This window comes from Aptenodytes patagonicus, chromosome Z, assembly GCF_965638725.1.
Source record: "Aptenodytes patagonicus chromosome Z, bAptPat1.pri.cur, whole genome shotgun sequence".
Lineage (NCBI taxonomy): Eukaryota > Metazoa > Chordata > Aves > Sphenisciformes > Spheniscidae > Aptenodytes > Aptenodytes patagonicus.
The window spans coordinates 26,576,861-26,589,280 of NC_134982.1; the positions used below are offsets into that span (position 1 = coordinate 26,576,861).

The 12,420-nt window shown below is 41.3% G+C and overlaps 1 protein-coding gene across 1 annotated transcript in view; it reads left to right on the top strand.

Annotated features, from left to right (window-relative positions):
* The first annotated feature begins 299 nt into the window (after positions 1-299).
* HOMER1 (homer scaffold protein 1) overlaps positions 300-12,420 on the top strand; it is a 93,216-nt gene continuing 81,095 nt past the window's right edge. The window contains exon 1 of the mRNA XM_076362109.1: positions 300-334. Coding sequence (XP_076218224.1) covers positions 330-334 — 5 coding nt within the window. The 5' untranslated portion in view covers positions 300-329. The remainder of the gene's footprint in view (positions 335-12,420) is intronic.

The following is a 12,420-nucleotide window of genomic DNA, read 5'->3' on the forward strand; positions in this document are numbered from 1 at the left end:
GAGCGCCTCCCCGTCCGTCCGCAGGAGGGGGACCCGTCTGCCCCCGGAGCCGCCGCCGCCCGCCCGGGGGCCGGAGCCGCTGCCTGCGGGCGCCTGGCGGGGCCGGCGGCCATGGGAGCCCGGCCCGCGGGGGGCGCTCCCTAGGGCGCGGGCGGCCCCGCTCGGCCCGGCGGCTGCGAGCCGGCGGCGCGGCCCCCCGGGCCTGCGCGGCGGGGCGAGCCCAGCGCAGCGGCCCGCCGCCACGGGGCTGCGGAGCTGCCGGCGCGGCGAGGAGCGCCCCGGGGACGCGGCCCGCGCGGCACCGCCGGTGCCCGGCGCCGCCGGCCGCCATGGGGTAAGGATCTCGCGGGGGCCGCCGGTCTGGTGCCGGGGCGGGGGGTGGAAGCGGCTGCCCGCGCGAGCTGTTGCTGTTCAAGCGGGCGCCGCTGAATGCGGACGGAGGCGAGTGGTTTTACTGGCGGGGTGCACAAGGAGCAGGAATCCTGCTGCGACCGATGCTGTGCATCAGCCCGATGAAAGAGAAGCAGTGCGCTCCGTGAGGGGCGCACCACGATGTGCAGAGGTTTGCCTCTGCCGTAGCCACATCGGATCGCTGGGAGAGCCGTCTTGGCTTCCAGATCCCCACCGTGAGGACCTTCCCCGGGTCGTTAAGGGATGGTCAGTCCTGAAAACGACTGCTTTAAGCTCAGTGTGACGAGGTGAAACTTCAGGGCAGCGAAGGCTCATTTTAACTCTTCTGGAGTCTTCGGAGGATATAAAACAACGTGTGAATCTCCCAATAAAGTGAAGAAGGCTCTAAGGAAACCTGCTTTACAGCGGGTCCCCTAGAAAACTGGGACATCCGCTCGAGGTCTTAAGGAAATGAGAAGGAATAAAAACTTTAAAATGAATCTGACTGTATCTAAATTAGTAGATAAAAAAGTGACATAAATACCTGTGGAAACTTTCCACAGCTGTATCCTTAGTAATTTGTATAGCGAAATGAAAAAATAAACCCTACTACTTGTCTGATAGCCTCTGGAGGGAATGGAAACTCATCCATGTTCAAAAGCAACAGAAACCTGGTATGATTTGGCTGCCTGCAAGGTGGAGGCAGAGTTGTGATGCTGAAACCAAGATGCTGGTTTTCTAAGACTTTATGATGTAGTTCAGAGTAAAAAAGTTACAAATCATGTCCTTTGTATTTTGGTCATTCAGGAATTTGAATGTGAAACTTGTATATTAATATGGAAGTTAAAAGTGTCTCTTTCCTCAAGCCGTTAAGGACACCTGGAATTCTCCAATTCATTAACTTTCTTGCGTGTGGGGTGATAACAGCTGCATCCTTGGCTCTGTCCTAGTCACTGGGGTTCACTGTACAAGACATAGGAAGGAATGACTTCTTAGGCTAGCTTTTATTTTCCTGTTGTCCTCCCTTCCATTTAAAAAAAAAAAAATCCCAAACAGAACAAACCCAAGCTTGCAGCTATCTACATATTCAAGAAAGTGATAATGTGTTTCAAAAACCTGCCAAAAGGCTAAATGATATTACAGTGTTTTTGAGATACATTCTTAAAACTGTTAAGCAGACACAGAATTATGTAGCTTTTAGAGTTCAAATAACGGAAAGCCTCTCATTTATTTAAAATCAGTATTGTGTTTGTAGATACATCAGTTAAGTGTATCATATTACAAATACAGAGAACTGTTGAAGAGGAGTAAACGTTCTCTCTCCAGAATTAAACTGAGCATTTCTGAAAACAAAAACCTGACTTAGACAAAAAAAAAGACTCCCCCATTTCATCAACTCCAGTACTGCTGGTGTTCTGATGTTGTAGCTTCTTAACGAACAGTACAAATCCGTATCTGTAGAGGGAGTTGAAATAATCCTAAATACTGAAGTTGTTGGTATGATGACTTGAGTAGTATGTTGGCACAGTGAGGTCAAGAAGATCTAACAAGGTGGACAAAACCAGAAATGTAGGCATGTGTTACTGATAATCTCCCCGCTCTCTGAATGTGAGCAAGCACATCCTAGCTGGGTCCAGCACCAATTCCGTGGATCTGCGGATAAGTATCAGACATTTCATAGAATCATAGATTCATTAAGGTTGGAAAAGACCTCTAAGATCATTGAGTCCAACCATCAACCCAACACCACTATGCCCACTAAACCATGTCCCTAAGTGCCTCATCTACACGTCTTTTAAATACCTCCAGGGATGGTGACTCAACCACTTCCCTGGGCAGCCTGTTCCAATGTTTAACCACTCTTTCACTAAAGAAAGTTTTAGCTAGTGTTCAGAGCAGAGGTCTTGATTCAGTAGCTATTTTGTATTAGCATCTAAATGCAGTTGCCCATGGATTTCGGAGTATTTCTGGACAAAGGTGTACTGGACACTCAACACTGCAGTTGTAAAAATAGTCTTCTGAGACTCTACTAAGGTCTTAAAATTGAGTGCTCTAGAAGCAAGTTGCAAAATGGTTGATAATCCATGTACCTGGCCACACAAGGGTCTGTGTACTATATTCGGTATTTAATGGGTACTGCTATCCTGCATAAGCTTGTACAGTGAGCTTGTAGTACCTGGCTTGTGGAGAGTTTACCTATTCCAATGGTCAGAACACAGAAAACTTGAGATGGGAGAGAGGAATTGGCTTGCCAAACCAGCAGTGGCTTTCTTAGTCTCATTTGTTACAGTGGTACAGTATATATTCAGTATAGTTCAGCCTGCTCGGTGCATTGAATACCATCAAGCAAGCCAGGTAATTATGCGTTGTGCATGTGGTGGATACCAAGTTGTGGGTGACTGGTCCCTGGACTGGTGCTGCTGTTAAATATTTGTTTTGAGAAGTTTGAAACTAGAGAGTGGTCTACAGGGTGCAGTAGTTCAGGAGACAACACTCTTCTTAGTGCTGTATCCCATTTGTCTGTGGGTGTCTGTCATCTCACAGGAGAAGGTAAACGAATCAAGCTCTGGGGATTGTATAGGCCAGGCGCATAGGATGTCCACTCCTGCTTCTCTACCTGCCTGTAGTCTGTTTCTCGTCTCCTAGTTCCTCATCCCTGTTGCATAAAGACAAGTTCTTATCAATAGTCACTGTTGAGTGATAGAACCATTTATTTGTGCAGGCCCTTCTGGTGGGTTGACCACACAGAATATAGCGTTCTTTAATAGGAAAACATGAATTTTTGTGTAAATAAGATGACCTCAGTACGTTCTGTCCTAGTTCACAACATGTCTCTCTTGTATTCCCAGTATTGAGAAATACAGAATTTGTCAGTATTGTGCAATCAGTCTTCTCTGAGCAGAGGTTTGATTACATTAAAAGTCCTCAAGAAATAGATCTTAAGTAAACATAGTCAGGATGTATATTGGCAGCCTAGATTATTGTATACATTGACCAGGTAAATTCTGTGTTAAAGCTGCAAACCATCATCGTGTTTTACTGGCTATTGGTACTGCTTTTACTTTTAGCTGGGGGCAGAGGAGTTAGAGGTTTGTATTTGTGGACTGTGATGCAGTCATTGCTTAGGCTGAAATGAATACACTTGATGCTAGGCACAGTGTGGAATCTGCACAGCCATGAATTCCGGTAGGGGTAAGAAGTTGGTGTCCTGTTAAACTTAACCTCTTGGATTAATTCCTGGTTTATTAATGGGTAGTCTCTCCATAACTACTTTCCCTTATGGCCTTCTGTGGTGGACAAGTATCCAAATTTCTCTTACTAGCTTTTCCCTTCACTCTTGCTGAATGATAAGGAATTACAAGGTAAAAGCTTCTGTAAGATGTGCTTGTCCCTGTCATGTCACGTTAATCAAGGTGTCTTTATAAAGACTTCAGCTTCTCTTAACTTTTGTTGGACTATATTTAGTATGTTATCTTCATAAAGGTGGTTGTGATATGTGTCAGTTTGAGATGGCAGAATTAGAATACTAGGGTTCTTAAGTTGGCTGGAGAATATTGTGGAAGATGAGTATTTTAGGATGTACTTATTAGCGTTGTAGTTGCCTAGAAATAAGTATTTTATTTTAATTTTTGGCAGTCAGGAAAATGTCTGTTGCTGGTTGATCCACTCCTAGCTCTTACGCTTTTTGAAGGATGGGGAGTTAGTCAAATGCATTTCTTTAAAGCACTCAGGATGCAGGGTCCCATTTTGAAGAGAGGATACTATAGTTGTAGGGGAATTGACAAATCATGCTAATTCTAAACTGTAGGATGTAATAATGTTTACAAAGCCTATTTGAAGCTTTAAAATCTGAAAATATGTGAAAGTCTGTACTGTTTGAACATATGGGATAGACAAATCTTGATGTGGAAATTGGTTTTGGTTTGCTGCCTGTTGACTTGCTTTTTTAGGTGTTTCCAAACCACAGTCTTGTCCTTGAACTTTTCAGTTTCCTTTCTCTAGCTGGGTAACAAGACATGAATACTATAAAGCTGTTAGGAGCCGGAAGCATTGTTGACAGTTGAATGTGACCTGACTCAAGTTCTTTAACCTGTCTTTTTCCCTGCCACAAGGCTTAATGATAGCTCTCCCAAAACTTTGTGTTAGCAACAGTTAGCTGTGCTCCTCTGACATAGAAATACTGCAGATAGTAGAGCAGAAGGTACAGCTTCCTGGTAGTACTTCAGTGTTACTGCAGTTCCTGGCCATCTTGCTATCTCAGGGGTAAAATGAGATGCTTATTCTGTGAAAGCAATGGCAGTGAAGAAGTTTATGCTGTCTTCTGTAGCAGCCTGGAGAGTGTAACAAAAACAGATCAACATCACTTTCTATAGATAACACCCACAAAACTTGATGATCTGAAAAAATTAGTAAGGTATAAATACCTAGACAGATGTACTGTATGTAAATCAGCTTGAAATGGTTCATGAACTACTTTGTCAGGCAGCAGTGTGTGGAGACCTCTACCATGCTTAAATTAACTTCTGTCACAGTAGTTTTATGATCATGAAATAAGCATGAGAAATCTAAACCAGCTCTTCTGGCCTGGCAACACATAAACGAGTGTCCTGAACACCGTGGGGGATGATTTCCGTGCTGATCTGGTGAGGGTATTTGTAATGCCTTAAGGTTGCAATTGATTTGTTTCAGTATTTCCATGCATTATAAAGATTATGAAGACCAGCTCTTTGGGTGAAATCCTAGTTCTGCTGAAAATAAACATTTTAGTCTGTAATGTTCATCATGTTGAGATTAATTTTATTCTCAGTGTCTCAAGGCAAACATCAGATGAATGCTTTGTGTGTATGTTCTCGTGATTTCTCTCCCAAACAGTGCTGGTCCTACCATAGTTCCCGTTATCTTTGCAGGACTTATAACCAGGTATCGAGCCTATACTTGAGGAAATACACAGTCTCAAAGCCACAGGGATTGCAATAGCTTGAAATACTGTAACAGGCCAGCACTTCTAGTCAGGGGAGGCAATGACACCTAACTGGCATTAGAGTGTTTCTGTCTGCTAGTTAGTAAAAGTAATAACTAGAATTCAGATACCACTTTTATGGGAATTTTGTTGGAAAACATTTATTCTTTATGATTGTTTCTTAAGACTGTAATTTGATTTAAAGCTCTTAGCTGATCACTATTTAAATGACAGACTTCCAAATCTATGTCTATGTGTTAGTGTACTACAAAGAGAAGAGCATTATCTCGCAATGTAACACTAATTTACTAGTAGTTCCTTATTAGTATAGGTGCCTGGGACATAATTTTAGCTGAGCCTATGGTCTTCGCGTGTATTCCAGATCAGTGACCATCTAAACAATGCAAACACTTCATATGGATTAGAAATTTAGTTCTTCTACTCTTTCAGATACCTTTAATTCTGAAGCTGTTGAGGCCTAAAGTAATTACCAAGAGCTGATGTCTCTTCTAGTCCAAAAGTTGTAGTTTAAGAGGCGCTTAGCAAGGGAGCGAGTGTAGTGTAGAGATACCCAGTGAGGCTGAGACCAGGTCTGGAACTGAACTCACATGAATATATGTATATATATGCACACAGAAATGAAGTGTGCTTGTGTTTTAACAATGTGCCCTTTGTATCTGAGACAGTCCTGCACTCGAGAAAAATCTCAGGCTTCCCCATGTGTGTGGTTATAGTCTTAGAAACAAACTGTAACAATGAACAAAGGAACAAAGTATTCTGTATTATTTAAAGTAAAAACAAAAATCAGCGTACTCAGTTCATCTTTTTTTTTAAATGCCATGTTAGGTTGAAATGTGTATTTAAAAGCCCTACATAGGTGAAAGCCTTCTGTAAAACATAATTTGCAAGAGCATGCTTTCTAGTTTAGGGTTACATGCTGTTCTCCCTGTGAGGCTTTTTCAGATGTATTCAGTCTTAAAGGTAAAGTGCAATGGGTGTGGAAGCATTGCACTATGAAAAATCGACTTTTAGATCTAATTTTGATAATAGGTTTCTTTTTCCCATTTTGTTGTGAGTATTTTAGTTTGTATTTTTTCCAAGGCTGGGCCATGTGAGATCCACCGAAATTACTATTGTGTTCAGGACAGGGAGGTTAGAGGGGAGAGGAGGCTAGAGGGAGCTGTGGTTTTATTCCACCTGGGCCTTGCACTGTGCAGCGTTGGGCTCTGTTGTAACTACACAGAGCCCTGGTAGTTGTATTAATGTCATCTGCTCCATTCTGCAAAGTAATAGAACTGTGTTTGAATACTGTATTGATTTTCTGGAACTGCATCACAAATATGCTTCTGGCAACACACTGCATTCTGACATGCTTCTCTGGTGGCAAGTAGTGGTGAATGCCAGTCATCATTAAAAAAATTAGTCTAGGGAGACACTGTTTAAACATGCAATAGATGATGCTAGATTGCCGGATACAAGCATATATTGACATTTCCAGTATCTAGTCATGAGGGTTTTTTTTAGCTATAGATAACAAGTTAGCTAACTTAAGCAGTCAGCATCACTTGTTTTGACTAATGGCTTTTACCTGAGTAAAGAGAGAAGAACTTGAAATACATAGTTCCTCTTAGGTTTTTCTTCTTCCTCCATATACATGCAAATGATTCACAGGTACTGTTTTGTCCATTTTTGTGGCTGTATTGTTTGTCAACATCTTGATCATTAAGTTTTCACTGAGCTTGCCAACAAAAAGTGGGAACAACAGAAGACGGGGCCTGCTTTTTCCTGTTGTTGTCTGCAGCACAAAACATTTGTGCAGTGAGCCACATCAGTACTGTAACCGAGCTGACTGCATGGCTGTACAAGTAGGGGGGTTGGCACAAGGGAAGTGTCATTACAGGTGGGATAGACCTACCTTTTGCTACAGCAGTGTCTATTTATTCTGGCAGGAAGTGTTCAAAAAGATCCAGACTCAGAGCTATCCCTGTCCGAGTTTGCTCCTCAGTTTTGAAGCTCAAGTCTGGAAAGGTTTTTTTGAGACTCTCTATTAGGTTGAGGTTCAGCTTTTTGAGAAATGGCATTTTTTCTCCGTTCGATAGTGTCTTTCATAGTAAAAAACAATAGGTAATATTGCCGGGGCTTAGCATTTGGGTTTTTTAAATGCTTTTAAATGACCTATTCTGTAAATAGTATGCTATAGTCTTGAATTGATAGTTAATCTTGAAGCTATTCTTGTAACAGGACATATAATGAGATCTTCCTTGAGTTTTGAAAACTGAAGAATGAGCTTTAAATGGTTAACACTTTACAGTGAAGTGTTGGTGAAATAAATCATCTTTGACATGTATTCTCACAATTCCTTCTTCTTGTGCCCTTCATTTCCAACAGTCTGCTAGCCCTGGCTTGTCTGTACAAAAATCTAAAAGAATATACTGTGTGATATTGGAGAAACCAGTGTTTTCTCCAACACGTGACTTACTGTGGAGTGTGCAGCCATGTCAGGGCTTCTTAGGGTGTGAAGTGTTTTCCATGCCAACAAAAATAAGCACATGGAATAATATATGCTGTGTAGCTCTGTTGTCAAATCATTGCATGCAGTAACAGGTCCTAAGCAGCTATTCGGCCAATTGACTTTGAAACTGGAACATCTGTGCTTTTGCACTAGCCATATTTTTCACTGACTTGTGTGTGACTAGAAGAGTTAACCTGCAATTAGACAGGAACAATTTCTCTTGGATTAACTTACTTTCAGCTTCTGGGTACCAATTTCCAAGTGCTTTCTCAACATCCAAGTGTATGTCCCTCCCATGTCAATATTTGTTCTTTTACAAAACATAGAAGGATTTCCTGTTTCTGCTTTAGCAAGCCTACTACCCAGGCATCCAGAGCTCTCTGCATCTAGACATACGTGGGAACTGGGTTCCTATCAGGAAATGATTGGCAGTGCTTGGGAATAGGTGGTGTCCTGCTGATTTGAGTCCTAGGTAGGCTTGGTTCTTCAGAAGCACCGCACAGCTCAGATGGCAACATGTCTGGCTACGTTCGATAGTAAAACTCCCAGGATCTTTGGGAAGTTTTCTGGAAAAAGACACTGAAGCACATGGTTAAGTAATGATCCATTTTGATGGGATTTCTGTGAAATGCGAGCACTAAACTCTAGATTCCCTAAGTTACCTCACATCTGAATGCAAATGCTGCCCATGTCTCTCTTACAACAGATCTTAATGGACCACTCAAGATCTGAGATAATTTTTACTGATAATTATGTATTTGGTGACCTTAAATGTGAGATACATCTTTTTAAAAAATCCTGCCTTTTTGTCCACATTAATTATGACTTTTTCAAATCAGTTTGGAACAAAAGCTAGAATAGTTCTATTACTGGGATGGACTGAAGAGCATTATAGGGGCCTTTTCTAGAACAACTGCAATCTACTTTTATCATTATCAGGATTGGAGAATTAATACTACTCTGGAGCAAAGTTCCTAGACAAAGGAAAACAATCTGCTACTTCCCCGATTGTTCTTACAAAGAACAATTTTACTTAGCATGAAAATATATTTAGAGAGTCCTTCTCTTCTTCTCCTTAGTAACAACCTTAAATCCTAGATATAAACAATACTGCTGCTATTGAGTGCTCAGAGATGGACCTGGTAATCCTCAAATCACTTACACTAACTCAGCCTTTACAGATAGGACCCAAGTATAGATCTTGTAAAGGTTACCTTCTGTTCCACCTTCTTGCTTGTCTTGTTGTCTTGCTACTTCTGCCACTGGCTATTGTTTTTGTAAAACTCAAGACTTTGCTGATTCAGAGGACTTCGTTGTCACTTAGAGCAACATGTGTAGGATCTTGCATATGTTTCTGGAATTGCTTGGAAAAGAATAGTTGAACACCCTGGTAGGGGATTCTGTTCAAGGAAGAATATTAACTGTCAACACCATGTTCAAGTTCAAAGTGGTTTTACAAAATCCAACCATCCAAACAGTTCTGCAACCTTGGAAAATGCTATTTATGTAGTGGGAACCTGGAACAGAGGTTTGATTTGATGTCCTATATGGCTCTGGACAAATCCTAGTGAGTCTATTTTAGACCCTAAAAATTGCTGGCTTGATGATCCTGCAACTTGTGTATGACAATACTTTTCTGAAGTCCCTCAGGAAGAATATGGCTGGAATTTACCCAGTTATTAAGATACAGACTTTTGTCTTCATGCTGTACAAGTCCTGCTAGCTTCCTCATTGTAGAGGAGAAATACTGGGAGTGGTAGAATGATGATTTCAGAGTGTGGGTAAGTTAACTGATTTTTGGAAAACCAGATCATTGAATGCTGTCTCATATGAATAGCAGTTTTGCAGCAAAGTACATGACTGTGTGCTGCTATTAAGAACTTAATGATAATGCACCGTTTATGATTAGCATTGCTGGTTATGATAACAAAGTGAAATTTCATCTTTCACGTTTGAAAAATGCAGCTAGTATTCTTCTATGAGAAGCTTGTATCGAACAAGAAATATCCCTAACCAGAGTGGCACAATAGCAGTTAACCTTCTTCATTGAAACTTGACAGTCATGGTGACCTGCTTATGTCACCTGACACCTTAATGAAGGCCATTAGAAAAAAGAAAAAAGACAAGGATTCTGGTTTCAGATACCATTATGCTTATAAACTAATATGCTTTGTATGCCAGAGGTTTCAAACTTCACACAGAGCCGGTTAAGTAATGATTGAAACTGATACTTTAACTGGCAGATAACAAAATTTTGCTCTAAATCATCTTGTCTTATGTGTATGCTGTTCATTTTTCTGAAGAACCGTTCCTCTTCATTTGCTTGTAAACACTGAGATTTTTTTGCAGTTGAGTATGGTATTAGTACTTCCTACTCATGGCATTCTATTTACTAGGTTAAGCAGTCGTATACCGTAGTATGTATTTGCTTCTAAGCACAAAAACCTGTTAGAGAGTGGGGAATGACAGTTTCTCCTACGTGGACTTGTATTTGATGCTTCAGTTAAGCCTCTTTTGGAAGTAAACGTGAGCAGCTAAGTGCTCCAGTTTGGGAAGACTATACCACGTTTAGCATACGTGAGTAAAATGTTTTTAAATACAGCTTTCTTTAAAACTGACTTTGTAATGCAAGCATTCTGTAAGTAGCTAGTAAACCTGCTTGTTTCTGGCCACTGTTTATTTCATGGATACAGAAACACTAGGGCTTGGCTTCTTACATTTAATACTTATTCTGATATTTATGCAAAGGAGTGGGTGAGGGAGGCTTTTCTGGTTCTTGGTTCGTACCTAGGTTTTGAATGCATTGAACCCTACCAGTTCATTCAGGTACCATGTAAGGAAAATTGTTCCTGTTCATAAAAAAAGGTCATACTGAAATAACTGGCTAGTTCTTAACAAGCACTAGTTCCTGGTCTTTGATTAGACACTTTATAACTGTAGTAGCATGTATTTATTGCTTGAATATTTTTATTGAACTATTATGTATAGGCCGCTAATGTACGCAATTCCAATTCCATATGAAATAGGTAAGAAAATTCCAGTTTTATCTGTCACACAGGCATGTAGGCCAACACCTGCACAAATTGTATGGTATGCATTTTGTTGCTCAGTTTGTCAAAATGTTGAGCAGTTTCCTGAGATCTGATTTTTTTCCTGTAATTACATTTCCAACAAGTAAAGTAACTTCCATCTGGGTGAAGTCCTGATAACCTACCTACTATCTTGGGGTTAGAACTACAGCCATTGTAGGTGCCTTTCTGAAGTATAAGCTATATTTTGAAGTATGCTTTGCAAAGTGGTTGATAATCTAGTTCCAGTACAACTAACACATAATACTTTGTCTTTACCAGCCTCCACCAGCGCAATCAAAGCAAGCACATGAGCCATCAGTGAAGAAATGTTTCTTTACATTATTTGGATAGCAATACCCAAGGGTAGTACTGATGCAGCCATTGTGTTTCCAGCACAGTTGTCTTCCCTATGAGCTGCTCATCAGTGAGACAGCCTAGTCCAGCTGTGGCCTTTCCTCTCCAGCTGTTGGGGCGCATCCCCATGGCACAGCACTTGGCACAGTCCCTTGGCTGATATTTACTGTGCAGACCTGTGTACCTATTCCCATGTCGGCCTCTGTAGCGGGCTGTGCAGGGCACCGTTTGCTCCATGCACAGTGTGTGGTCATACTGGTATATTTAAAAATGGATTGTGCCCTGTATGCTTGTTGGGAATCTCACCGTTACGGTGGGAAGTTGCCTGACAGTGCAAGGCACATTATTGGGGGAGACAGGATTTGGAGCTGTCCTAGGAATGCCTTCAGTGATCTGACAAGCAAACTGCTCTGGAGGCCTGTCAGGAACAGTATTTAGGTGTCCTGCCTTAGGAGGAGTCTCAGGACGTGTTTGGCATATGTATGGTGTGAACAATCAGGGAAACTGAGATCTGTCACTTCCAGTTACAGCTCAATATAGATGCAACCACTGCTTCAAAAATTCAATAGTGTTTACTAGGCTGTAAGTTATCAGAAGGGAGGGACTCGCTGGCATGGTAATGGCATGCTCAAAGTGAATTAAAGAGGCTTTATAGTTCCTGCAGTGCTCAGTGGGATGGTTCAAATTGATTTGTTACTTATGAATATAAAATTAATTTGTTTACCTTTCTAGGAGTCTAATTCAGTTCCTTGATACAAATGAAATAATCCAATTCTCATCTTGTGATGTGAACCAGTGATTCTTTTTGAAACTTAGCATCCAGCTGTGTAGCAGTCTGGATGGGATTGCAAATTGTTTGAAGACCAGTTGATGGTGATAGTGATGAAATGCATGTTTATTCAGCCTGGTTCATTCTGCTCACTCTATATGTAAGTTCTGATGCTTCCACTGGTGCTGATGGAAGCATGACTTCAGCTTTGAGGTGTCTGCAGTCAATGTGCAGGTTGAGCTAATGATTTTTTTCAGGGTGTTTATTTCTGAGGGTTAAGTGTAAAAGCTCTCAAAACTGACTGTTAACTGACAACTTCTTAATGCTAAATAAGGGGTTTGTGGGTTTTAAGCTGGAAATGAAA